At 38.2% G+C, this 26,217-nt stretch overlaps 1 protein-coding gene across 1 annotated transcript; it reads left to right on the top strand.

Annotated features, from left to right (window-relative positions):
* The first annotated feature begins 8 nt into the window (after positions 1-8).
* FBXO43 (F-box protein 43) lies at positions 9-17,469 on the top strand. Its single transcript, XM_026495367.4, is given in 9 exon segments — positions 9-76; positions 2,735-2,796; positions 4,520-5,132; positions 5,445-5,483; positions 5,485-5,513; positions 8,427-9,882; positions 12,667-12,769; positions 16,829-17,032; positions 17,136-17,469. Coding segments are annotated over 9 exon segments (2,823 nt in total). The 3' UTR covers positions 17,385-17,469.
* The last annotated feature ends 8,748 nt before the right edge of the window (positions 17,470-26,217 follow it).

Genomic DNA, 26,217 nt, shown 5'->3' with positions numbered 1-26,217 from the left:
GCTAGCATATGACGCATGTAGTCCCCGCCTCTTCGGCCCCGGGGCGAGGCCGAGGAACCCGGATTGTACACAGGCGGTAAAGCCGGGGATTTTGTATGTTAGGGTCTGTGGAGAATTCGTGTTTCGCCCCAGTGTATTTCATTTTTCAGGATAGCAAAGCATTTCAATAGTTACTCAAATCGAAGGGAGTCTGCTTCTCAGACTAATGAAGTCAGTAGAAAGTAAACTATTTTCCAGGAGTGCTGAGGGTTAGAAGAGAAAGCGAAATGACAAGTGCCCCTGGAATCCTAGGCTAACCGTTACTCGGAGGAACACAGAAGCAGCGATTTTTCAAATTATGTTTTTCCAGTTGTTTGATACCTGTGCTGGGCCAGTGGAGCAGCCGCCCCCTATCCTTTGCGTAATTTCATTTTTGCTTTTGGAAACTTTCGTAGGCTCCCCTCGTCCCTCTGACCACTCCTTTTACTCGTTTTAAAGCAAAGGCTGGGGGCGCCTGGGTGGTGCAGTTGGTTAAGTTTCCAGGGGTTGGTTTCTGCTCAGATCCTGATCTCAGGGTGCTGGAATCGAGCCCTGCGTCAGGCTCTGCATTCAGTGTGGAGTCTGAGATTCTCTTTCTACCCCTCTCCCTCTGTCCCTCTCATTCGTGCTCTCTCTCTCTAAAACAAATTAAAAAAAAAAAAAAAAAGCAAAGGCGGTATGAAGGCAGCTGCGTCAATTAATTCCACTTAAAACTAAGAGATATTGATAGCAGTAACTACCCATTGATTGACCTTCCTTCCATCGTATGTATTCCTCCTTAGATGAAACAAAACGGTCCGCGCAGTGGAGGTGTGCTTTTTGAAAGATCAAACTCAGTGAGATTAATAGCAATTGGGTTCACAACATTTACATTCGTTTGCTTCTTTCATAGCAGGTTTTCACTTAGAAGGAGGAAGAAGAAAATAAAGTAATTAAAATTTAGAAAATAGTTGTTAATAGTGATTACAGTTAAGCAGAGAAACAGGTTTCTTCCTCCCCAACGTGCACTATGTCCTTGATTTCTTATTAACAGAATATACTGCTTTCCATCCAGCAACTTGAGAACTTTGAGCTTCACCTTTCACTTCCAGAAGGAGTTCAAACTCATTGCACCTCTATGGACCAGGTTGGGAGATTTCACTTGATCCTCCCAGTCTTCCTGGCTGCCAATTTTTTAATTTTGGGGGAAACATAATGGATTTTCTTGCTTCTTCCTCCACAGACAGGCCTACACACAGTATAAATATTTGACCATTAGCTCTCTTACAAAGTACCTCTCCTGTCAACCAAAAAGAGGGTAATGCAATAGAACAGCCAAAATAGGCTTTCCTACAAGAATTACTAGATAAGACTATTGTTATAGGCGAAAGATGATGGAGGGGCGCCTGGGTGGCTCAGTTGGTTAAGCGTCTGCCTTCAGCTCAAGTCATGATCCCACCCACCTGCGATGGAGCCCCACATCAGGCTCCCTGCTCACCCAGGGAGCTTGCTTCTCCCTTTCTCTCTGCCTGCCACTCCCCCTGCTTGTGCTCTCTCTGCCAAATAAGTAAAATCCTTAAAAAAGAGAGAGAGAGAGAAAGATGATGGAGTGATCCAGAAAGTGTAACTTTATTTATTTTTTTTTAAGATTTTATTTATTTATTTGACAGAGATAGAGACAGCCAGCGAGAGAGGGAACACAAGCAGGGGGAGTGGGAGAAGCAGGCTCATAGCGGAGGAGCCTGATGTGGGGCTTGATCCCACAACGCCGGGATCACGCCCTGAGCCGAAGGCAGACGCTTAACTGCTGCGCCACCCAGGAGCCCCCAGAAAGTGTAACTTTAATCATTGCACACTTTACTGGATTCTGACTCTCCAGTTGAGGTATTAAGATGATTCTGGCACATAACACAGTCTATGGAGATCAGAATGGATCAGCACATGTAGAATAGAAATGGGTCTTGGGACGCTGTGGTGTGGTAGAGGGGTTAGAAGTGGTATCAAAGAGATACAGATTTTCAACAAGAGTCCATGTTTCCTATCAGCAGGAACCAATAGTTTTAAGATCACTATGGAGCATGGTCAGTGTAAACTATTATCATTGGTAACAGCTAACTTTTCTTGAGTACTTACCATGTGCAGATATCACTGCATTGCCCTCTCCTAATAAGGGCAGATGTCTTGTTATCTTGGATACTTGTGCTTTTAATTCCTTAAAATATGATTATGGAGATGCAACTTGCTATTTTCCTCCCTGAATCTCTGTTTTTCATTTTCCTTGACCTTATTCTTTTAAGTATATCTGCATAGCTTGAGACACGGTGATTGGAAAAGTCTTTCATTCTGTTTTGCTGGATGGTCCTCAAAAGAAGAATTAGATCCTGAGGAAAACAGATGGGTTTTAGAATTCTGAGGTCAGTAATGGGATGACATCCAATCCAGAAAAGGAAGCAAAAGGGCTGAAGACCGTGGTGGGTAAAGAATAGGAAAATATAGCTCAGTGATTTGTATTTGGGGTATATGAGTAAAGCCAGGACAAGCGTAACTAGGTTCCTTTTTGCCCTTTTTTTGGGGGGGGGGAAGAGTAAAAATTATTCTTTAAATGATAGAAGAGAGTTATACTTTTCTGCTCTTCAGTCATAATAAAATATCTAAAGAAAAATAAATTAACTAGAGAAAGAGAAAAGAGCAATGTTTAAATGGCGTTTGGGATTGTGTGGATTTTTTTAAACCATAGGCAAAATTCCCTGCCCTGTTTACATTATAGTGGGAGTGAGGCTAAGACATTAAACAAGATAAGTAAGTAATATGGTATTTTCATTTTTAAATTATTTTTTCTAAATATTTTATTTATTTATTTGTCAGAAAGGGAGAGCACAAGCAGGGGGAGCAGCAGGCAGAAGGAGAAGCAGACTCCCCAATGAGCAAGGAGTCTGAGGACTTGATCCTCGGACCCTGGGATCATGACCTGAGCTGAAGGCAGATGCTTAACCAACTGAGCCACCCAGGTGTCCCAGTAATATGACATTTTAGAAAGTGATAAACTACATGGAGAAAATTCAGCAGAGGAGGATTGCAAATGCTATGGTGGGGGAAGGGCAAAATGGCTGTAATAGAGATTTGTTTGAAGAGCTAGAGAGGGCACTAGTCACTCTATCTGGGTACGTATGGGTGTCTTCAGAGAGGTGCTATCTTGAAGCATGGGATTCACCAATTCCTTACCTTAAGTCCTACAGGTACCTGGAACTTAACAACCTTATACTAAATTCATCTTATTTTCTTCCAAACCTGTCCTCTGTGCTTCCTCGACCCCTGCCCCAGGCACTTGATTCTGCTAACTGAATATGTTGAGCCCAGGTTCTTCTCCAGCTCCCCTGGCTTCCAGAGTCATGCAGTAGCTTCCTGAGTGGTCTCCTTGCAACCGCCCTCACCTCTTTTCCTTCTGTTCTCCATTCTGCCACTAGAGTGATCTTTTTAAATAAAAATGCTCTGTAATGCCTAGAGGATCAGCTTCAGACTCTCAAATGCATCCAAAATTTTCCATGACTTGGCTTCTTCCCCTTCTCAAGAATTTTCTTTGCCCTTTCCTCAAATAAATCTGAGTTTCTAGCTATAACAAACTATTTACAATTTGCCCAACTGTTCCAAGTTTCTTGCTCTTGCACATTTTGAGATTGAAATCACCTGTTGTCTGACTTTTAAATTGCCATCTGTCCCTCAAAATCCACCTCAAGTCATGGTCTCTGTAGAGTTCGTTCCACTCCTTCTTCTCCCTTAGGGTTAGTTGATCCTCTTTCCTTTGTACCCCTACTCTTCCTCTATTACAGCACTTGTGAGCCCTTAAGGCCATAACTGTGCTGTACTCATCTTTGTCTTCCCAGTACCTAGCCTAGAGACTGGCAGAACTTAATAAGTGTTAGTGAGTTTGATTTTGGATATATTTCATTTTGGATAACTAAAGGGCATCCAGACAGAGAAATAAATGTCCAGTTGGAGGAGAGTGGTGGCAGCTATTATTGGCTTAAAAGTAATGGGTGAGATTCTGCACAAGAATTATGTAAGCACATAATGGTACAGTTTAAAAAAAATGCTGGGGGGAGGAGGTCTCACTTAGGGATAAGGCAGAGAAAAAGAAGCCAGATAAAGGAGACAAGGAGGAAGCTGCCAAGAGCAGAAGGATGGAGCCTGACATAGAACAGGTGTCCGGTGAATAATATAAAACATCCCGTCTAGCATAATCGAGCAATCTTGTGTAGAGATGCTGTAACCAAGTTAGTCATACCTTTCAGACCTCATCCTGTGTATATCTATACTGCTAAAAGGCGTCATTCCGTTTGTAACCTGCTTTTGATACCTATCTCAGGAAACATTTTCAAGTGAATATGCACCTCCATTACTTTTAATGGCATCTCACTGTAGGACCTAGTGGCCTTTCTACATAATGCTTCCCAAGGTGAGAATGGGGAGAGGCAGAGCCCGTGAAGTTAGGAAGCCGGCTGAGTTTTGGGTGGGGGGGTGGAAGGGTGGGAAAGGGCGGACGAGACCACCTCGGGGAAGCCTGAGCCGGGGCCTGCGAGTCGCGGGGCTGCCGGCGGGGGCGCAGCGGAGGCGGAGGAAGGGGCGGCGCGGGGCGGGGCGGCGCGTAGCGGTTACTCGAGGCGGGCAGTTCAAACCGAAGGAGGGAAAGGCGGCGGCCCCACGCGAACGTGGCGTGGGGGTTGCCATAGCCAGGCATCCCTGGGGGCGAGGCGGTGGCTCCTGCCCGGCGCTCCCAGCGGCGGCTGCCTGTCTTCCCTCCCGCCTGGCCCCGCGGCCGGGTCGGTGCGGGCGCGCCTCGGTCTCCAGGTGGGCGGGAGTGGGGGGCCCAGGTGTGTGCCGGCTAGCGGGCCTCCGGGCGTCCCCGGGCCCGGAGCCCACTTTGCTTTCCAGGTGCTGGGACTAGAAAGGCGCCCCGAAGCTGAGCTCTTGCCCGCTCGCTCAGCGCCAGGTGACGCCCACCTACCCTCCGCCTTCCGGTGGCGTTCTGGGCCCTGGGCCCCGGGCCCTGGCGGCGGAGCGGAGGCGGCCCCCGTTCCCCCAGCCAGCTTGGCCTTGGGAAGGTCCAGGAGCGACGGTCGGGGCCAAAAGACGCCCTGGTGAGACCGTTAACCACCAACTTGGGGGAGTAAATGACAGCGCTGCGGCTTACACTGCATTTTCAGAAACCTGAATTTGGGAAGGTTCCTCAGTTCCCAGGCTAGCCGGAGAGAACAAGGATATTGAAATTGCCATTATCTGGAGAGCTGAGAAAAATTCAAAATGATTTAGGCCTTTTCATATGTTAGGAATAATCCCTGCAGCATGTACTTTATGTACCCTTCAAATCTTAGCATCCCTCGCGCTGCTGCACGTTTCAATTGTCCAAACTAAAGTTTTTAATTGGTAATACTTTGGCATGAGTTTTAAAGGCAAAGTGAAAGATTTTCTTGTTTGGAAGATCGCATAACTGACATCTAAGAGCTCAAGATATACTGATGGTAAGATTTTCCGCTTTAACAAATGAAAATTTGGTTTTAATATAGTTAAATAGTATTTTATTCTCTAACTTAAGTGTTTTTAAATTGAATTATAGTTGACATACAATATTGTATTAGTTTCAGGTGAACAACATAGCGATTCTATATTTTTATACATCATGAAATGATCACCTTGATAGGTCTAGTTATTATGCCACTATAAAAAGTTACTACAATATTATTCATTGTATTCCCTCTGGTGTATATTACATTCCCATGGCTTATTTATTTTATAATTGGAAGCTTGTACCTCTAATTCCCTTTGCTTATTTTGACCACCCTTTACCCCCACCCTCTCTGGCAACTTCAGATTTGTTCTCTGTATCTTGAGTCTGTTTCTGTTCTGTTTGTTTTGTTTCTTAGATTCCACAATAAGTGAAATCATATGGTATTTGTTTTTGTCTAACTTATGTCATTTAGCATAATACCCCATGAGTCCATCCGTGTTGTCACAAATGGCAAGATTTCATTCTTTTCTATGGCAGAGTAATATTTCATTGCATACATGTACCGCATTTTTATCAGTTCATCTATCAGTGGACACTAAGGTTGCTTGCATATCTTGACTACTGTAAATAATGCTGCAATGAACATAGAAGTACATGTATCTTTTCAAATTAGTGTTTTCATTTTCTTTGAATAAATACCCAGAAGTGGAATTGCTGGATGGTGTGATAGTTCTATTTTTAATTTTTAAGGAGCCTCCATACTGTTTTCCACAGTGGCTACACCAGTTTGCATTCTCACCAGCAGTGTGTGAAGATTCCCTTTTCTCCACATCCTTGCCAATGTTTTCTTTTTTGAGGGCACATAGAGATGTGTTCTCAACGCTCAGAAGCCTGGTTTAAAAAAATGAGCATCAAGGAGGCTCGTTTGATTATCTAGTGAACTGTTGAGTCAGTAAAATTAAGTAAGTCAATGGGCATTTCAAAATTTTGCATGAGTCTTTTTAACTGATTTAAAAATTAAGTTTTGAAGAACCAAGTTTTGTTTGAGACCAACCTCTTGGGATAGTAGAAAGATGGACATGATGACAACAGAGAAAGCACATTGGAGGCAACTTCAGATGGGTAGATGAACAGAAAAAAATTAGTTTTTTGATTATATGTTTATATCAAGTGGCCTATGGGTGGTAGGGGAAGAGGACATCTGCATCCCCATTTTGTTTCTAACAAATTATCTGTTTCCCAAATTCTAGCATGGTGAGACACCTAGTGGTAAGGGAGAACATATATTTGCTCTAAAATTTTGGAAGAATTCATTGACCTAATTTTAACTTACTTTATAGAATGATTCTCAGAGGGGGGGGAATATTCATGGGTGGAGGTGTAATTTGAAAGCTCATTATATGTCATTAACTTAATATTTTGAAAACAAAATTGTCTTAAAGTATAATACAAGTTATAGAAAGCAAAGTTTGATTATCTTGGCTGGTAAGCATGTACAGAAGAGAGCAGTCATTCTTACGATCTGTGGGGATCTAGATCAGAAGAGAAGATGCATGAGATTTACCAAAATTGAATATAGGTTTAAAAGGTTGAGAAACACTTAGATATTTTGCCCATGATCAATTTACCATAAAGAAACTTTTGTTTTGTGGTTGGAGTAGCAATTTGTTGTTGTTGTTGTTTTTAAAAACTCGTTTACTTAGGTACTTAACTGGTAGGCAACCTAGGCATAAATATATTACTTTGCCATTATAGTCAACTAAAATATACTTTCCCAGGATCTTTCAATAGAGAAAAATCATGCATTTGGTCTGGAGAAAACTTTGAAAGAATGACAGTTTTCTTAGTTTCCTTTGAATAATCTGGAGAAATGTCAGAAACTCTGATAATTTTCTTCCCTTCACACCCTTTGAGTAAAGATTTGAGTTTCTAAAAAGAAGGAATGTGATAATACTGTTAGGAAAAGGCTAATGAGTAAAGTATTTCCTAGTGTCATTCCTTACAAATATAATTACTGAATAATTCATTAAGTAATTACAAAGTAATTAACTTGAATTCTGTACTTGTAATTTCAAGAATATCATAAAGGGTGAGTTTCCCACAAATAGTTGTCTGTTATCTGTGAATTCAAGCCTGCAACTGGACCTAATGTGTCAAAATATTTAGAAAATGAGACAAGAATCACCTGCCAGGTTTGTAATGGCCCTCTATCTATGGGGTGCTGGTTCATTTTGGTTAGCTCAAGAAGAACGTATTAGTAATTTATCAATCAGCCAAGGAGTCTTTGCAAAGTTATGAGTCTGGTTACTCAGACCTTGAGAATGGTCATGGGGACTGGATTTCTGTGACGGGCCTTTGTCACAAGTATGAATAATATTATCCTAGCGTTGCTTAGCCAAGTTGCAGTTAAATCTGGTGGCAGCACTCAGCTGACACATTTCCAAAAACATGTTTAAAAATTGGCATATAGTTTTTTAAGCAGCTTTACTTATATACCAGAACTTTGAAGGGAAATAGCCAACTGACTAGATAGAGGCCAGTACAAATAAGCTAGAATATTAAAACTATAATTATATACTTTAGCACTGTTAAAATTGTAAGGTAATAAAAGCTAAAAATGACGCTGCCAGATTTTCTTTTTCTCAAGTGTAGTTCAAGAAAATATTTGTGCATGGTGCTGAGACCATGCTTAACCAAGCAATCTGTGAATATGTATAACCCCAAAGTTTTGGTTTTTATGATGTTAAAAAGTTGGGTTAATATACACATGAGTGTGTATTAGAGTAGATTTGTTTTTTAAGGTAACTTTTCTTATTGCCATAACATTTTCTATTATTATCCCCATTCATAACAAATAATGTATTTTGGCGTAAGCTGCTATGCTACTCGTTTCAAAGGAAGAATAAAATTTGTTTTCACTTTGTAGAAACAGAGATTTTGAAGATGTCGGAGAGACGTTCAAGTCACGCTTGCACTGGAGTGGAAAATGAGGTGGATTCTCCTGTCGATTTCAAATACTCCAGCTTCAGCGGTTTTTGTTCCACATCTTCATTTCAAGATAGTGGTTACAATGAGTTCTTACAAACTTGCAACTTTGATAATACAGATCAAGAATTTTTTGGAAAGAAAGGAAAGGGCCCAACATTAATCCATGAATATCCTGAAACTTCAGATCTGGGCTTAACTCATCCTTCAGAATCTCTAACTCAAAAAAAGAGATTTGTCTTTTCTAGGAAGGAAAATGATAAAACTCCAGAACTTTGTGAAACCCCTAAAGTCAGTGGAAAAAAATGTTTACTGCGTCGAAGGTTGGACATATCTTTCTCTCTCCTAAGGGGGGACTCTGAAGCACAAAATAGTTCTCTAGGAAGTAGTACACACCAAGTGCCCAACTTAGAAAAAAGTGCTTCAAGCAGTGCTTCAGGTTTTCCAAGGCAAACCAGTTTTAGTCCTTTCGTTACTAGTACTTTGAAAACAGAAGAAGCAACTTCCAGCAGTCAAAAATTGAGACTTAATTTTTCTCAGCAGAAGACTTCCACAGTTGATGATTCCAAAGACGACTGTAGCCTATTTGAAGTTGAATGTATATCTCCGATTCAGGGCAATAGTTTTAAAGACTCTATCACATATGACCTTAGTGATAGCAGTCTGTTTGTTAATGATGAGAATACATATCCCAAACTTCTGGGCTCCTCTGCTAATGGAACAACTTGTGGCACAAATGAGAACTTATGTGTGACTCCAATAAGTAATCTTGTAGCAAACATTAAATTTAATGCAAGTCAAAGTCTCTCTCCTTCAGCTGAAGTGAGGGACAATATTTCAACACCTGAAGACAGTGGTTTTAACTCCCTTTGTTTGGATAAATCAGAAGATTCCCTCTCTGACCAGGAGGGTTCTTTTCGAGAACTTTGGAAACATAAGGGGACTCTCAAAGTGGGGGACACCATAAAAAAGTCAAGGCATCTTCGAAGGCTGAGAAGATTGTCCACCCTTCAGGAACAAAGCTCACAATCTGAGACAGAAAGGGACTCTGACTCTGAAGCAACACCAGCGGCTACTTCAGACATCTCGGAGAATCAGCTGAGCAGTGACAAGGAGATTTTAAGCTTTAAGAATTTATCAAAGACCCCAGCCTTGCAGTTGGTGCATGAGCTCTTCATGAGAAACAAAAGAAAAAGATCCCAGCAAAATGGTGCATATGAATTCTTAGAAGAGAAGGATGGGGGGCGAATAGCTGTACTACAGTGTGTGCTTGCAGGACTGATTGGCAAGAAAATGGGTATAGAAAAACTGGACATCTTAACAGAATTAAAATATAGAAATTTAAAGCATATTCTCACTATGGTTTTAGGTTCCTTGACTGCAGAAAGCCTATGCAGGTAAGAAATAAATTTTTTTTTCTGAAATAAAACTTCCTTATCATTTTTTTTTAAGTTGGAAAGTTTTTCTATGAGTTGAGTAGTTGTCTTTTTTTTTAAATTTATTTTATTTCTATATTTGGTCGTCTTACACTTTATCAAAGGTGGTTTAGTGAACTTCCTAATAGAGCTTACTAATATATAGTTCCTTCTGTTTAAAATCCTGTTTTAGGGGCATCTGGGTGGCTCAGCTGGCTGGGGTCTGACTCTTGATTTTGGCTGGAGTCATGATCTCATGGATTGTGGGGTGGAGCCCTGCCTCAGCCTCGGCTTTCAGTGGGGAGTCTGGTTGGGGGTCTCTCCCTCTGCCCCTTCCCCAACCTCTCTCTTTAAGATAAATAAATAAATCTTAAAAAAATTTTAGAAGCATCAATATAGTCTTCTGGATAAAGTTCATGTCACTGTCATTTGGGAAGAGTTTCTAAACGTTGAACTTTAAATTTTCAAGATGGCAAACTGTATTCTTCAAACGTTATTTAATGATTTAGTAGTTCACATCCTGTTGTCAGATTGCAAATTGTATTAAAGTTATGACACTTGGTCAGAAATTATGTAAAGTATTATGGTGACTAAGAAATGACAGCATACGAAGGCTACCATTTAGTTATTTAAATTCTAGAATCCAAAATGATGATTAGCTTTCATTTTAGGGCTTAGTTTCTCCAGAGAACAAGGGAATATGGATTAGTTCATTTTCATTGCTAACAGGGCAGTGGAAGGTAATCACTTTTGGGAATTTCAAGGAATTAGAAACTGAGGAATTTGTGTTAACAGAGATTTCAGTATATTGGATGCTGCTACATAATTTAAGAGAAACAGACATTTGGGAATATTGAGGGCAGGAACTAGGATTACAAAGAATAAAGTGAGACTGTGTTCATACTGGCAATTTTGGGGAGTTGCAGGACTATCAGAAGACAAGACCCTTGGGAATCCCATGACCAAGAAGGAGGGAAACCTGTTGAACAGGACTTCTGCAAGGTGACAGTTGGGGGAAATTCACGTTTGTGAATTTGTTTTTTGATAGAGATATGTCAAGAGTTTGGCTCATAGAGTCCTTGCTGTTTTTATTGCCACTACTTCTAGTAAAGCCCTTCTTCACCTTTTCTCTACAAATTAATTATAGGCTATTGTAGAGAATTGTAGAATTTCATAGTTGGAAGTCTTCTGAGACATCTAGTCTAATCACATATTTTGCAGATGAGGAAACTATGTTCCAGAGAAGTTAAGTGGCCTGCCAACAGTCATTCAAGGAGATAGGAATATATATCTAGGTCTTTAATTGAGCCCTCTGATTTTTTTTTTTTTTTGAGAGAGGGAGAGGTGACTCTTAAGGAAGCTCCACATTGGGCGTGGAGCCCAATGCCAGGCTTGATACCATGACCCTGAGATCATGACCTGAGCTAAAATAAAGAGTCAAATGCTCAACTGGCTGAGCTACCCAGGTGCCCTGAGCCCTCTGATTGCCAATCCAATACTGTCTCACAAACTCATAGTAAGATTTAAGGCCTTTCTAAATAAACTTGTCTGGGAACGTACTTGGTGTAACCCAAGTAGGATAATAAGCAAATTAGTGTACCTGTATGTATGTGCCTTTAAAAAAATGTTTGAATGAGACAAGTTGTTTAAAAAATCAAGGAGATGGCTGAAATATAGGAATTTTATTTTTGTATGCTGTAGTATTTGGATAGAGACCAGTTAAAAACTTGGGTAATACCCTGGGTGCTCACTTGTGGGAGCAGTTGATATTCAGTCATATTTTTATTTTTTTTCCTCAGCCCTTCAAATGTATAGTATTTGTACTGCAGCATGCATGTAAAATGTTAGCAGTGTCTATTCTTGATAATGTGAGAGATGATGGTCAGTTGAAATAACTGTGGCAAATACCCAATCGCATAGTTCATTTCTTCCCCGTTAAGAGGTGACTTTCTGCCTTTTCCTTTCCATCAATCCGATGTAAGACACATGGATGTCTTAGGGAGGGGCAAGGCTACTGAAGTGGCCATGGTAACTGGAAGAACGGTATTACCTCCATTACAACAAGTGACCTTTTTAAAATTATCCGATCTTATTCCCTTTGAGTGATTTAAGTTAGAGTAATAAAAAAAAGACCAGATTAACAGCTGAGAGATTATCTTTAATAATTAGTATAACCAAAGTTATCGATAGATAGGCAATCACTGGACATAAATTGCAGGTTTTTCTTTTTCTTTAGCTTCATCGTTCCCATCACTTTGGTTTATAAAATAGGAACTTTGTAGTGATACCCATCATAATGATTGTTATTTGGAACTTAGTATGTCCAGTGAATCAAAATGGCAGATTTATTAAGTACATTCATAGAAATAGATAAAAAACCTCTGGTGCTGTATGGATGATAATCATTTTCTACATGTTCCAAATTTTTAATTTTTGTCTCACATTTGAAGTTAAATCCTCTTAATCAGTCTCCCAGTGGACTCATTTTAGCTTTATATGAAATGATGTTTTTCCCTTAACCATTTATAAGATTATAATCTATCAATATAATGCTGGCATATACTTAATATTTTAATGGGGATTCTTTCATATGGTGAAACAATATGGGACAACAATGTAGATCAAGTCATATTTTTAATGTAAATTTTTAGGTTTAAATTTCCTGTCCAAAATCTTTAAAACAAGTTTTTCTTATTAATTGCCATATGCAAAAAATGTTAACTTTGTGGAATATATATAATCTAAAGACCGATCTTTTTGTTATAGTGTTTGGAAAGTGAGCAGAAATTGGCGTGAAATTATTGTTCAAGATAAAAAGGCAAATCGGAGGAGGAAATTTTATGTCTCACAACTGAAAGCAGATTCTGAGGTAATGTATACAATACTTTTCTCAAATGGATTTGTAAAAATAATCTCATATTGCTGGACAACCTAATTTGGTTTTCCTGCTATCTTTTAACCCTTTTCATTTAGCAAACATTCACTCATGAATGTTTTACTTCTCCCAAACTCCGTTTCCTTCCAGTCCATAAGTGGAGTAGACTACCTAGCATCGAGAGCGCCTTGTAAGGTTTTGTGGTTTAGGTGTGTGTGCTGTTAGCAGGGTTTAAATACCAGTGCTATGCCAGATCCTATTCATAATTAGATATCCTTATAGCATTTTCCATCCAGTCTTTTGAGTGGCTATTATGTGCCAAATGCTCAGATTACAATGGTGAACATTTCTGAAATGGTGCCTGCTCTCTTGGAACTCATACCCCGTGGGTGATATAAGTTAACAGGTGATTATAATACAGGTATGTTAGGGGAAGCCCAGAGTTCGTTGTATTAAATCATTGAAGAGGAGTGTTTGATACTTGGGATTCAAGAGAAGGCGTTTCAGAAAAAGTGCAACTTGGCTGAGATCTCAAGGATGAGGGGGTGAGTGGCTAGCCAGGTGGAGACGGGAGGAGCGTTTCAGCAGAGAGGATAGCGGAGAGGAAGACCTGGAAGTGAGTGGGTGTGGCAGATTAGTACTGGTAAAGCATCATAAGCTTGTATTTTCTTGAAGAGTTGAGAACCAGCTTTGAATTGACAGGAAAAGGCCTGCAGAAGCTGATTAATTCTTCCTAGCGACCCTGCTCTGTGTACTGGGCATCTGAGGACTCCGGCATCCACGGGTTTTGTATATGCAACCTGTAGACCTTTCTTAGCCATCAGTACCCAAAGAAACCATGAGAGTTCACTTTCTTATTCTTATTCTAGTCGAAAGTATTTAATAACATAAGTAAATTTCTAATTTGACAAAATATAATAATTGAGGTGATACATGGTATAAACAAATATAAATACGTAGAAACAGTTTGGTGGGTTTCTCATTACAATGAAATATTAGGGACTGCACTTAACTAAAATGTTGACTTTCTATTTTACTTTGAAGAAAAGTTTTACCTTCTCACCTATAATATTGCCTTACTTACTCACAGCACCTGGCTACTTACTGCTGCAGCTTCTGGCCCTGGGAGCTTATACTAGAGAAAATATTAATTGCCTTCTTAACTTCTTATCTTTTTAGAGTGCTGCTCTATGTGCTAAGGACTTATTTAAAAAAAAAATTTTTTTTAAGATTTTATTTATTTGAGAGAGACCGGCAGAGGGAGAGGGAGAAGCAGGCTCTCCACTGAGCAGGGAGCCAGACGTGGGGCTTGATCCCAAAACCCTGAGATCATGACCTAAGCCAAATGCAGATGCTTAACCAACTGAGCCACCCAGGCACCCAAAAAAGCCAATTTTTAAGCAAACACCTATTAATATGAAACTGTCAGCTCCATGTACATTGTACATTCTACAAAGAAAGACACGTGATTGTGTTTGGCAACACTTAGGTAATTCTAGATAAAATATTCTGTCTTCATATCCTGGCCACCACCTTTTTTTCCAACTTTATTTCTTAAAGGACTATATGTTTTTCCTTACCAGAACTTTTTTTCTTATTTTGGTTTGCTTTTTAAATTTTTTTTTCAAAGTAAAACAAGTACGTGGCTTAAAAAGTCAAATTGCACTGTGAGGCTTATAACAAAACACATCCTCTTGCCTGTCTCTTCCTACTCTTCATTCTTGCCCCAAGTTAATCACGTTCAACTATTCAGTTATTCCTTTTGAGATTTACCTCCACATTTCTAAATAACATGCCTTTACTGCTGTTTCTTGGCTTTTTTCTTTAAAGAGTTTGTTCTCACCACTCCTACCGCTACCTGCCCACCCACCTTTCTCTCTGAACTCCTTTCTCCTTTTCTCCTGCCTCACTAACGTAACCACACCACCATTTGGGAGTCAATCAGAATTAGGTGCTGACATTAGGACTGTATTGAGATTATGAGTTTTTGACAGCTGAAACATGCAGTACACTATGATTACACCTTTTTTCCTGTGTAACTTTTTTTTCCAGAGTTAATAATTGCCCAGTTTCTTTCTTTTGTTTTGCTTAGTGTTTCTCTGTACAGATCCCCGATTCATCTCCTATTATCCACCAGAACTGGAAATCTCCTCTGTGTAAGTCCAGACAAATCAGGTATTCCTCCTGTTCCTCCTTTTCCCTAGAAGCATCCTTCCTGGTGCACTTTGCCCTCCTATTCTGATATGGATTGGTTGCTTTCCACGTGAACTATCCTAATGTTTATCAATAACCCAGAGAGAAACATTCTAAGACAAATTTGTTGGATGGTTTTCCTCATACTTGTGTAATATCTCTGAAAGCCCCTTCTGTATAAAAGTTAGAAGGCACACACCAGCCACATGTCATAGGATCTCAATTTCATCCATTTGCTTTGCAACCATGAGAATGAGTGTTAGAATCAGGATACACCTTTTCCATCGAATTTCTTAATTTACTGTATTCCTCACTGTTTTTTATAATCATGGAAATGAACAATCACATGGTGACTCCACTCTCACATTTAAATATTTTCTGGTAACATGATGTGACTGTGTTTGAAAAATTTTGGCCTTCACAAACATGTGTCTTGGTTGACTGCTTTGCCACCTTTTGTTCAGAGATGGAAGCACACATTTTAAACTCTAGGAGAACTGGGATTAGACTGTTTTATTCACTTGGCACCTTTAGGAGTTCTATAAATATTTGTTAAATAAATGAATGTTTATTCTGTGGCTGAAATGTGTTTCAACAGTATATCTCTGCTCATTTTGTTGGTTTATTCACGATCACTGTGTTTACCAACTGCATCGAAATCCATCAAAATTTTGGTGTGCTCTTGTGTCGTGTGCTTGTGTCCTAGGCTGCAAATTATTTATAAAAATATACTATAAAGAAGTGTATTGAGTCCTTGAAAGAGTTTAGTGGTATTCATTCTAATTTTGGAAAACCCATATTCATCCATTACACTTATGCATGTGTTGTTAAACTGTTAATCACGGAATTTTTCATGACCAGCTAATTTTATTTTCTGTATTTATGCTACTATAATTTCTCATATTTTCTCTCTCCTCACTTTTAGGAGCCAATTGTGGCAAAGGGAGACTATCAAGGGAGAGGAAGCACAGTTTTAGTTAGACACATGAGGAAATTCACTCTCAGTGCATTTTATTTTGATAATTGGTTAAGAATGCCAATCTGTTAAAAAAAACACCAGCCCTATTTTTTCCCATTATCAACCTCAACAAAATAGAAGGCTTATTGAAACTATTTCTTGGCTGAATATTTAAGTAATGTGGAAATCCAGTTCAGAGAAGAGATATGTTTTTTTCTCCTTTTAAAATACTAAAGCTTGTTTATTAAAATTTAAGTGTAAAAATGATTCCAGTGTTTACACATATTGTAAAAACCAATTGGATTTCATGGACTAACTAGGCCCATTATTCTTCTGACATGTGGCTAAGGTAAGAAACCTTCAAAGAATTCCATGATACCCCATAGCAAACTTTACAAAGATTCGCCTCTTCTTAAACCTTGACTTAAAAGAGGAGTTGGCAAACTCCAGTCTGTGGGCCAAATCCTATCCATTACTTCTGTTTTTAAAGTAAGTTGCATTGGAACACAGCCTTGCTCTTTCATTTACATATCTCTACAGCTGCTTTTGCTAAAATAGCAGTTGAGTAGCTGTGACTATCTGGCCTGCAACATGTAAAGTAATATACTGTCTGGCCCTTTTCAGGATAAGTTTGCCAACCCATGCCTTAAACAGAAAAATAACCCATCATGCAAGCCTAAAGCTAACATTTATTGTCTTAATTTTGTTCATTTTCATTTCTTTGACATTTAAATGTTAGATGAGAGAAAATTTTTTGTCTAAAAAGGGAAGTTTAGGGAGAAAATTCTAGTGGAATTTAGTGTGTAGTCACTTTCAATATTTAGACACATGTGCAGAAATACAGAAAACTGTTCTGGAACTTTTGATATTACAGTACTGACCCCTCTTATCTTTTACCGCAGGGGGCTATATTAAATGTTGAGGATGCTGCCACTCGGCTCCATCTTTTAAATCGATCAGCTTTGAGATCTGTACAAGCTCAGGCTAGGATACCAGGTTTTCAGAAAGGAGAAGTTGCCACATCTTCTCCTTGGGGAGAAGTTTTGACACCTGTAGCAAGCTCTTCTGTTACTCCCTTAAGTAGTAAACAGGAAGAATACGTTAAGGTGAGTATTTCTCATAAGCTGTTAGAAATAAATGTTTAGAGTCCAAAATAAAGTGACTCTGTGTATGAAACTGGAAGATTGAGTGTGTATGCTTTCACTGCAGGTTGCCAAAACACTATTTATTGACGAAGCATTAAAACCTTGCCCCAGGTGCCAATCCCCTGCTAAGTACCAGCCATATAAGAAAAGGGGACTGTGTAGCCGCCCGGCCTGTGGTTTTGACTTTTGTGTGTTATGTTTGTGTGCTTATCATGGGTCTGAAGAATGTAGTAGGGGAGCAGCAAAGCCAAGAAATAGAAAAGATGCTCTTCCAGGAAGTGCCCAGAGTAAGCGGAATTTAAAACGCCTTTAAAGAGACTCTCAAATAAAAGAAGCATTCCCCCTACACAACGTCTTGTCTGACTTAAAAATTATGAATATTTTGAAAGCATGCAAAATTTCCCGTTAATGAGAGATGATGATTTATTTCCTATCTTGTATATATCATAATCTATGTCTGTATTCTTTAAAGTGATGAGTTTGAAAAATTTTTATTTTATTGTGTCACATTTTCCTATTTTAATAAGTGTTTTTAAATAAAGAATATTTAATGTTATATATATGTATTTAACTGTTTCATGTAACCTTTGAAAATTGTGCATTTCAGCACTGTGTTGAAATGTTCTTCAATCACTTTTTAAAAATAGTTTTCCAAGAAATATTACAAATTTTGAACTTGAGACAGATGGCCTTATAGATTTGGAAAATGAGTATTTGAAATGAAATATAAATAAAATGTTTTCAGAAGTTCTATTGAATTTACAATTTCAATCTTTTAATTTTGGGAGTGCCATATGTAAGCAGACTTCTGGTTAAATAAAATTTACTTAATACTGATTACTTAAAAAGACATAAAAAGTAAGTTATTAGACTTATGTTATTATTCACAATGAGAGTCTCAGTTGGTTAATGAACCCTTATAAGTCATGCATTTCATTTAAGCGCTTTTTAAAATTCCAGAACTATAATCGCAGATTCCATTTGTTTAATCTAGCCTGGGTCTCAGTATCGTGACAGATTTGGACTAGTTAGAAAAGATTGTTGTTGATTCTTTTTCCTCAACAGTTAGTTTTAGCTTGGGTTTCTTAAATAAGAAAATTCACTGAATTGTTTATAATATACCTCTTTCCAAAGATGGTTGGAGGTAGCACGTTCCATTTACAGAATAGCAGCAAGAAAGAGGTAAGTTCTATTGTTCAGCAAATTACTAAGACCAGGGAAAAATTTGACGATGGTTTCATATTTTGTTTGTCTTTAGGTAACTGCTGTGTGCATATGTCTGTGTATATGCTGTACACACAGATTTAAAATGTAGCTCTTCTTACACAGTATTTTAATAAAACAATTTTAAAGTGTGAAAGATAATAGATATATTTGGTTTTTAAAAAAATTTTTTTAAAGATTTTATTCACTTATTTATTTTAGAGGGTGGGGGACAGGTGAGTGGGGGTAGGGGCAGAGGGAGAGGGACAAGCAGACTCTGTGTGGAGCCCGATATGGGGCTACAGCCCACCACCCTGAAATCATGACCTGAACTGAAATCAAGAATCGGACACTCAACCGACTGAGCCAGCCAGGTGCCCCTAGATATAGATATATTTGGAAAAATCTGCCCTAAATTTTAATTTGTTGCTTAACTCACAGAAAATTTTAGCTGCTAAATATTAAATTTTATCTATATCCTTTCTAATTCCACAAAGAATTTTTGGAGGTTAAATATAAATAAATAAAAAGTCAGTTGTCTTTAATAAGTTACACAGTCTATAAATTTTATATCAAATTTTCTGATTCAGTTGATTCTAATCATTTAGTTCTCAGTGTCATTTAATTTCCTGAGGTATCTTCCACATCAGGGTCAATATACTTATTGACATTGTTAATAAACATTGTTAATTCAAGTTGCTTTGCATTTAGGAAACTTATTCCCAGTCTTGATTCTTTTAACTGCTAAAGACAGCTCTTTCATTTAATCTGACTACCTGTCTTTGACCTCTCTTTCTGGGGCTCAGATCAAATCATATCTTCTGTCATATGAACATTTTTGCTATTTTATGCTCTTGATTTCTACCTGGCCTAAATGCCATTTCAGAAGAGACTTCTTAAGTTGTAAAAATCACAGGTCCAGCTTCATGATATGTTTTTTTAAAATGAAGTGCAAGATTTTCTATTTTATGTGATTTAAAATGTTTATTTCCCAATATCCTATGGATTTTTATTATTCTATTACAGAAAATGAGAAAGGAAGCATAAGCATTTCTTTTGTCTCTTTATACTTGAAATTATCAGTATTGCAGTGTGAGACTCTGGAATCCTCTTTCCTGTCCATTAGGAAGCACTTTGCAGCTGTCTCATCTGGTGCAATCACGCTGCCCTCTCCGTGTGATCACCTGTGTAGTCTCGTGGCCACTCAGTCTATTCAAATGTAATATTTTATCTTACTCTGCTGTTGAAAATGTAGATTTTACCACATTTCGTTTTAGAAATCAGTTATCTCCATGTATTCTTGTCTACTGCAGGTACTGTTATCAGTGGAGTTTCAAATTATTTATATATCTGGTTTTGATTGGGATTTGAGTACCATGATCAAGTAGTTAAGAGTAAAACAATGTAAGGACTTAGTACCACATATTTGAATGATTTCATAATAAAAATTCTGAAGAAAAAAAGATCAGAGTAGGAACTCAAAAGATAAGCTTTTTATTGGTAGGCTTTGTGTTTGTGACGGGGTCAAGAGGTAAGTTAACTAGAAGAAAATCATAACAGTGTTCCTGAATAACTTTAGTAAACAAAGGCTTTAGCTATCCAGAAAATAATCAGCATTCTCCAAATTATTGTAAATCACTATGTGTTACAGCAGCTGACTGGAGCAGTCACCTTGGCTGTTTGCTCCCGTGGCGCCCTGTGTGTCCCCTGTCACAGCATTTAGTTTATTTAAATTGTTTGTTAATTTTCTTTCCCCATGAGACTATCAGCTCTGTGAAGACCTGGACCGTATCATGTTTGATTTAAAAACTGTTACATCCCTAGCGCCTCACCCCGTGCCAGGCAAGTACAAGGTGCTTAACAAGAATTGAATGAGTCGATTTTTTTTAATGCTACTAGTAATTTTTGTCAAGTAAACCATTACAACTCAACCCTAATGATCTGTTCATTTCATAATATTTTGATCTTAGTGATTAATGCTTCATCACACAAAAAAGTGAGATCTAAATGATTTCTCAAATTGCTTCACACATGTGATCAGTGGCTTTTTGGTTTACTCCTTTTAGCTACTGTTCTTACAGTTTGTGAGAGTGTAATGGAAAGAGCACTAGACTAGGAGTCAAAAAGCTGGAGTAGGTATTCTAAACTACTTACTGGCTGTGACTTTATGCAAGTCACTTGTTGATTCTGAGCCTATTTCTTCTGTCTATAAACGAGAGAAATTAAGAGAATTGATCACTGTTGAAACTCTAAGTGTTACAATAGTCTGTATGGCTATGCATTTGGCTAAATATGAATAGAATAAAACAAAATACCATTTGTGGGGATAGAATATATGATCTTGATATCATTAGCATTATGCTGAATGAAATTATAAAGCCAGCGTCTAGCGTGCTTGTAAAAAATGTCTGCTTAAAAAAAATTCATCTGGGGTGCTTGGGCGGCTCAGTGAGTTAAGTGTCTGTCTTCAACTCAGGTCATGATCCCGGGGTTCTGGGATCGAGTCCCACATTGGGCTCCTTGCTCAGCAGGGATCTTGCTTCTCCCTCTGCCTGCTGTTCCCCTTGCTTGTGCTCTCTCTCCTTTCTCTCTCTCTCTGACAAACAGATAAAATCTTTTTTTAAAAAAATTCACCTGATTATAAATTGAGTGTTTACTCTGTGTAGACACTGTCCTAAATCCCTTATATGCGTTAACTCATTTATTCCTCACATTGACTCTATAAGGCAGTTATTATCTTATTCCTTTTATGTATCGGGAAGCCAAGAATCAGGTTAAATAATCTAAGACCATTTAGACAACAAGTGGGGGAGGCAAGATTCCACCAGAGGTCTCTGCCTCTTGTACATGACGAGACCTCTGCAGAATCCCTGTTGGTAAATTCAATATGCGTATAATTACCATGTCCTAAATGGAAGGTTGTTTTGCCATTAGAGGAAAATCCATTGGTATGTCAGGAAAAAAATTCTAACTTAAAACAGTTCTGACCTAAAGTAGTTTCTTAGCTCTGTAGTTCCTCACAGTTTTATAATTTGAAAAACTAAATGAATTACATGAATAAACTATTATCTGAGAGCTCAGTTCCAGAGAAAGGCTGCTTCTCCAGTCCCAAGGTCTTTGTAATCTAAAGACACAAGGCATGAAAATTAGTATTAATACATTCCAGTCATTACTACCTTCTTACAGATTTTGATTATTGAGTGAAAGTAATAAGAAAAAATATACCAGTTATTGATAGATCTACTTTGCATTTCCAAAACGATTCCAATAGAAGAGGGATGATTAAATTTGGCACTTTATTTTGGTATTTTTCCCACTGCTTAATAAGGACATAAGGGAAAGAAGGAGTGTTAAATCTGGGGAAAATCAACAAACACTCTACCTTCTTCTGATTTAGAATAAGAATCTATCTTTACCCCCTTGACAGCCTTGTTAACTAATGGATAAGAATATTTTTTCTTTTTGACTTCTACTTGTCTCCAGGAAAGACAGGAATTTCCTATTTTTCATTCCCTAGTTTGAATAATTAAATGGTCAGAAACTTGTGATAAGTGATATAAAGAGAAACAACACTTTAAAATTTACCTGATCATTTTATACTAGCACTTCTATGGGCACAAACATGGATGTTTACAATTATTCCAGATATTTAAGTACTTAATAAAGTCTTATGGATTTGTTAGCAATAATTTCAGGGTAGAAGTGCTATTGAGAAAACAGTTTTGATACTTACTTAGCACGGTGTAAAGCTGAGTTTTTCCATTACCTTTGCTTAATTTATGATTCACAAAACAAAATTGTCATAAATTGATGACAAAAATTTACTGAACATTTTCAACATTCTGTCTTTTATGTTTGTTGTTTGAATTAAATTATTTACATGGACTTATTTTAAATTATGTTTCTTAGGAATAGTGTAACATATACAGAAAGTAATTTAAATGTCTTAAAAGATGGAATAATCCATTACCGGTTCTGTGTGAAAGGTAAATATTTCAAAGCTCACACTAAACATTCCACAAGGGGGCACCAAAGACTCATTTATGGTGCTTTTGGCCTTCCTCCAAAAAAGCTAATTTAACTTCTATCTCTGACGCTGATGTACTGTGGCATTGCCAGGTAGGGGAAATGTTCCTTGACTTAATTTTTAAAGTGCATACAGAATAAATTTAGTTAATAGTTATTACTCAGAGTTGCTAATTAAAATATTTTTAGCTGTCTTGCAAGATTGCTGTGTTTTCTGGGATGACTTTTAACAGAACACCTTGTTGGCGGCTGGGTCTGTGCCTCGGCCATCTGTATTTACTTGCCCAACAGCTCTGCCCTCCTGGCTCCCTCGTCATGAACAGTGGAGCCAGAGGAGTGGAGGGAGCAGTAGAATCATGGAGGTGAGTTCTGGTTTTGAACAGTGGTGGCGTGCTACCAATTATTTCCTTCCGGCTTTCTCATTTCTTCAGAAAGGGGGTGCTTGCTTGGTTCAGGTCCTAATCACAGCCGGCCTAGATTCAGTAAATGTTCCTAACAGGTCTCTTTGCTTTTACTTTCTCCCCATCTAAGTCTGTCCTAAATAGCCATTGCCAGGTTATTTGTACTAAAATGTGGCTCCAATTATATTGCTCTCTACTAAAAATGTAGCTGAATTTAGGATCTCCTAATGGTCCTAACTTTCTAGCAATCTCTCTCACCATTCCACTCGGTCCACTTTGTTCCATCCAAACTAGACTCCTTACTGTTTCCTAAATTTCCCCTGCTTCTTCCCACTTCCCCTCTCTGTTGCCGTACTAAATCCCATCAAACCCAGCTAATTCTTAGTTTCTTTCCATGAATCATCTTCGACGATCTCTCCAAGATGAAATTTTTACCTTCTTTGAATCGTATGTTTATTTATACCTTTCTTGTGCTGTCTCTGGCATGTCTTATTTGCATTAACTTCTTGTAATCTTAAAAAAGATAAAAATAAAAGAATAAATTCTTGTAGTCTTCCACCATTGGCAAGGTCCTTAAAAGAAGAACTGTTTTATTCACCTCTCTACCTCCTTTAGCAGAATGTCTTATACATGATAGATGCTAGAGCAAATATTAATGGAATCATTGAATGAATGATCATCACATGATATGATAATGAACCATATGGTAATGATACGCTGAGTGAGAATTAAAATAGGTACGTTTGTATAAGTGTATATACACATTAGGTGTTTAGGGGCAGAGGATATTGGTCTTTAGAGGTGAAATATGCATCACTTTAGAATTAAGTGGTAAAAAACTACACATGCCGAAAGTTAACATGATATTTAAATTTTTATGTGCTAGGGCAGCAAAGATATTTTTGTGTTGGTATTCCAAAGAAGGAGGTAATATATTCAAGACACTGCTCTTCTATTAAATTAAAGGAAGAAAAGTGATCTTCCCTTTTTTCCAGCTTGAGATATAATTGACATAGAGCGTTGTGGATGTTTGAGGTGTACAACATTGGTTTGATACACTTGTATATTGCACAGTGATCACCACCACAGTAGTAGCTAACACCTCCATCCCATCACATAATTACCTCTTTTTTTTTTTTTTTTTGTGATGAGAACATTTAAGATCTACCCTCTTAGCAACTTTCAAGTACAGTTGACCCTTTAACAACATGGGTTTAAACTGGGTGGGTCCACTTATATGTAGATTTTTTTTGATACAAGTAGACTATTGTCAGTATATTTTCTTTCTTATGATTTTCTTAATATTTTCTTTTCCCCTAGCTTACTTTATTGTAAGAATTCACTATGTAATACATATAACACACAAAATATGTGTCATTTGCCTGTTGGTATTACCGGTAAGGCTGCTGGTCAACAGTAGGCTATTAGTAGCTAAGTTTTGGGGAAGTCAAAAGATACGTGTGGATTTTCAACTGTGCAGAGAGGGTTGGTGTCCCTACCTCCACGTTGTTCGAGGGTCAACTGCATTCTCTATTTGTAAAAACTACAATATCCTAGAGCAATATTAGAGTTTTAAAACTTTAACTAGGGAAGGGTTAAAAGTGGAATTATCTCATCAGTTTGTGCAAGAAGCAAAGTAATGTAATGGAATATATTGACAATTACAATAAATCTAAACCAGCAGGTCCAGATGGTAGTTATCTTGGATAAGTTAAGAAATTGCCTAATGAATGTATTAAACTAATTATATTCCTTCTTCAAAAAATCATGAACTCTTAAGAAATAGAAAAAAAAATGTTGTTTTCCAGTTAAATGTGATACGAATGTGTGTAGTTGTTATCTAATATAGATATACAATTTCATACAAAGGAAAGATAATGATTATCAAAAAGAGACTGGAAATAAACCACATGTAAATTTTGAATTTGTGTTTCTGTTCTTGCACAACGGCAGTTATTGAGGGACTGCACTGGGGGTTGTCATAATATGTTATTAGACGTTGCCATCCAGCTCCTAGGAAAAACATTCTGCTCTGTTCTGTCGGTCTGGTTCATTTGTGTGTAAAAATTAAAAAAGGGTTTAGCTATGTGGAAATAAATGAGTACCACCCAAATAAGAACAAGCAAAGGGTATTTATTCAGAGCTTGCTATAGCAAGGGAGTCAGCCACCATCATATGCATTTGGTAGAGACTCGCAGGCAGGCAAGAGAGGGGGAAAGCTGTATAGCGCAAAAAGAGGAAGACTTCAGGTATGCTCTGATTGGAGGTCGCGGGCATGGGGGAGCAGGAAGCGGGCTAACTAGAATCTACAGGACATCCTATGTGATTGGTTTGGGAAGCTTATTTGGCTTTCTCTCGTTGGTGCTTAATTGGAAATAGGGACAGAAATTAGGGAAACTGGCAGTTACCAACCATGTCTTGACCATTCTGGGTCTATTGCAGTAGAGGTTGTGGTTTGGTTTCTAAGACTGGTTGCTGCAGAGATTTGAGTCAGAGTTCCGTGGGCATATATGGTCTGGCCATTGTCCGTTTGTATATTCAGACTCTCAGCCATGTAAAAAAAAATCTCATTACCATTAAAAATTAAAACCACAATGACATTAATTTCAGCCTTTGGTGCTATTCCTGTTCACATTCAGAAAAGTTTAGAGCTAGGCTTAAATGGGACCCTACCACATCAAACTCAAGAAAGGACTGGTACTTCTAAATCATTAAGCAGGTAGGATGCCTGAAGTTTTGCTTTGATTGTCGAGACACCCCTGCCCTCCCCCCCCACACTAGCACATCTCTCCAGCAGTACTTGGGAGAATCATTGAATAAATCTTTGCAGCTTTGCCTCCAGAACAGGCTACAGAGTAGCCCTAATGCAATAAGTCCTTGTAATTTAGGTCAGCCACTGAAACATTTGGTTTAGGGCTCATATCTGAAGCCTAATCAATTTTTCTTTGTCCACAGCAACTTAACATGGTATCACTTCTGTTGCATGGTTATGTTGGCTTCTCATTAACAGTTTTAGCTGTTTTGCAGGGAGACTGAGATGCCCTTCGGAGTTCCCCAAATTGAACTACAGGTGTACTACAAAGTCTATTTTTAAGTAAGGCCATCTCAAATACATCCTTCAAATTTGCTAACAATATGCCCAGAATCAGAGTAAACAGAAACTTAATCCCATTTATGTAGATATAATTCCCATTATAAACTTTTGGTTTGGGACAGCATCAGTTTTCAACAATGATACAGACAAGTTGTAGAAAAAGGCATTTCTGGAAAAACTAGCTAGTTTGGGGGGTCAGAGACAGAATAAAATATTTTAAAAGTAAATTAAAATCTAGTCATCAGGGGAATGCGAATCAATCCCACCAAGAGATAACCACTTCACACCTAGTGGGATGGCTGTAATAAAGAAGTTAGATGATAACAAATGTCGGTGAGGATGTGGTGAAACCAGACCCTTAACCCTCCCCCGGTGGTAATATAAATGGCTCAGCCAATACGGAAAACATCACGGCCGTTCCT

The sequence above is a fragment of the Ursus arctos genome, unplaced genomic scaffold (assembly GCF_023065955.2).
Source record: "Ursus arctos isolate Adak ecotype North America unplaced genomic scaffold, UrsArc2.0 scaffold_6, whole genome shotgun sequence".
In the NCBI taxonomy this organism is placed as follows: domain Eukaryota; kingdom Metazoa; phylum Chordata; class Mammalia; order Carnivora; family Ursidae; genus Ursus; species Ursus arctos.
The sequence above is the reverse complement of the archived record's forward strand: the minus strand, read 5'-3'. Positions and strand labels throughout refer to the sequence as shown.